This window comes from Mustela nigripes, chromosome 8 (assembly GCF_022355385.1).
Source record: "Mustela nigripes isolate SB6536 chromosome 8, MUSNIG.SB6536, whole genome shotgun sequence".
Classification (NCBI taxonomy): domain Eukaryota; kingdom Metazoa; phylum Chordata; class Mammalia; order Carnivora; family Mustelidae; genus Mustela; species Mustela nigripes.
In genome coordinates, this window is record NC_081564.1 from 6853496 (window position 1) to 6856003 (window position 2508).

Sequence of the window (2508 nt, forward strand, 5' to 3'; positions counted from 1 at the left end):
GATGTGGGACTCGATCCCAGGACGCTGGGATCATGACCTGAGCCGAAGGCAGCCGCTTAACCAACTGAGCCACCCATGCGTCCCTGAACAATCATTTAAACATAGTTAAATAATAAGAAAGGAGTCTCTATATTTAACCACAGTTAGCATTTCCAGGGCTCTTGAATTCTTTGTGCAGATTCGGATCCATCTAGTATTTTCTTCCATTTACAGGACTTCTTTGAACATTTCTTGTAATGGAAGTATGCTGGTGATACTTTCTTTCAGCATTTGTAGGTCTAGAAAAGTGTTCGGTCCACATTTGTTTATGGAAGATATTTTTGTTGGGTAAAGAATTTTAAGTTGAGGGGCGCCTGAGTGGCTCAGTGGGTTAAGCCTCTGCCTTCAGCTCAGGTCATGATCTCAGGGTCCTGGGATCGAGCCCCATGTCAGGCTCTCTACTCGGCAGAGAGTCTGCTTCCTCCTCTCTCTCTCTCTCTCTCTCTGCCTCTTTGCCTACTGTGACCTCTGTCAAATAAATAAATAAAATATTTTTTAAAAAAGAATTTTAAGTTGGCAGTTATTTTTCTTTGAGTGTTTAACAATTCTTTCACTGTCTTCTGTTTGGCATTTTCCCGATGATAAGACTGCTGTTGTCTTTATCTTTGTTCCTCTGTATCAATGATTTTAAGTAGTTTTATTACTATGTAGTTTGGCTTAGTTTTCTTCATGCTTCTTGAGTTTTGAGTTCACTGAACTTTTTGGATTGGTGTATTTATAATTTCCATCTAACTTGGAAATAGTTTAGCAATTACTTCTTCAGATATGCTTTCTACCTACCCCTCTCTCCTTTAGGGACTCCAACTAGAAGGACATCAGTTCCTTTGAATTTGTCTCAAAACACGGATGCTCTGTTAATTTTTTTCCAGCCATTTTTATGAGTTTAATTGCGGGTCGTTTCTACTGTTTCCAGTTTACTTATCCTTTTTTCTGAATTATCTAATATGCCATTAATCCCAATGAATGTATTTCTGATGGGACATGGTTGTTTTCATCCCTAAAAGTTTAGTTTATAGTCCATATTGTTACATACCACCATCTTCCCTTTAGCTTTTTAGATATATGGAACATAATTATAATAACTGCTTCAATGTCCTTGTCTCCTAATTCTAACACATAAGTCATTTCTGAGTCAGTTACGGTTGATAAATTCCCCTTATATATTAAAAAAATTTTTTTGCAAGTGTGGTAGTTTTTTTGCTGGATGGTAGATGTGAATTTTGCCTTGGGCACTTTTTTCTTTTTTAAGCTTTTACTTATTTTGGAAAGAGAGAGAGAGAGAGCATGTGAGTTGGGGGAGGGGCAGAGGGAAAGGGAGAAAGAGAATCTTAAGCAGACTTCACGCTGAGCACAGAGCACAGAGTGGGGCTCTATCTCATAGCCCTGAGGACCATGACCTGAGCTGAAATCAAGAGTCTGATGCCTAACAGACTGAGCTACCCAGGCGCCCCAACTTGGGGGGTAGTTTTGCATTCCTTTCAGTATCTTTGAGTTTTGTTTTAGGACATGGTTAAATGTGATCCTTCCAGGTCTTGTCCCCTCCTGCTCAAATTTTGTAGTGGTCCCCCGGGGGGCTGGGCTCAATCCTTTCCTCTTCTCTGTCAACGTAAGTACACATATTTTCATGGTTTTAAATACCACCTATGAGCTGATTCATTGAGTCAACCCATGTTGATAGCCTACTATGCTGGGGACTAGGGGTTCTAGGACTTTAAAGAATACAAAGACGGCCAATGTCTTGAAACAGGCCCCAGACGGCCAAGCCCGAAGGACCCCGGGGCCAGGCCCAACCCAGCCCCCTCCCACCTCGCCTGCCTCCTACCCCAGGTCCCTCTCTGGCCCCGATCCACAGCTGGCTGCTCCTGTCTCAGGGACACAGGAAAGATGGAGGGTTAGGTCCTTAGGGTGGGTCGGGCCCTCCTGCTGCCCAGGAGATATGATTCTCGGTCCTTCCATTTCTTTGGCCCCAAATCAGGCTGCTCCTTCCCCAGGTCCTGCTATGGTCTGAATGTTTGTGGCTCTGCAAAATTTACATGTTGAAATCCTGACCCCCAGAAGCGACGGTCTTAGGGGAGCCCTGGGAGATGACAAGGTCATGAGGGTAGAGCCTCGAGAATGGGATCAGGATCCTTACAGAAGGAGCTCCAGCGAGTCCCCGAACCCCTCCCACCATGTGAGGACGCATCGAGAAGGGGCTGCCACGAAGTGGGCCCTTACCTAGCGACGCTGGCACCTTGGTCTTGGACTTCCTTGGCTCCGGAGCTGCCAGAAATAAATGTCTGTTGTTTACAAGCCCCCCGGGCTGTGGCCTGTGATCACAGGGGACAGACTAAGGTCCTCAGGAAACATTCCCCGCTCTCCGCGGCCATCATTAGCTCTTACCTTTTTTAGCTTTCTTGTTCTTGTTCTTCTTTGCATCCTGAGAGAAAGAACGGGAGAGGCTTATTGGAGTTGGGGGATGCTGGGGAG

At 45.1% G+C, this 2508-nt stretch overlaps 1 protein-coding gene across 1 annotated transcript in view; it reads right to left on the reverse strand.

Moving 5' to 3' along the window:
* Nucleotides 1-2508, reverse strand: part of LRRC43 (leucine rich repeat containing 43) — a 15073-nt gene that overhangs the window by 1661 nt on the left and 10904 nt on the right. Inside the window, exons 11-12 of the mRNA XM_059408336.1 lie at nt 2422-2458; nt 2257-2301 (exon numbers count right to left, since the gene is read on the reverse strand). Of these exons, the coding sequence (XP_059264319.1) occupies nt 2257-2301; nt 2422-2458 (82 nt within the window). The remainder of the gene's footprint in view (nt 1-2256; nt 2302-2421; nt 2459-2508) is intronic.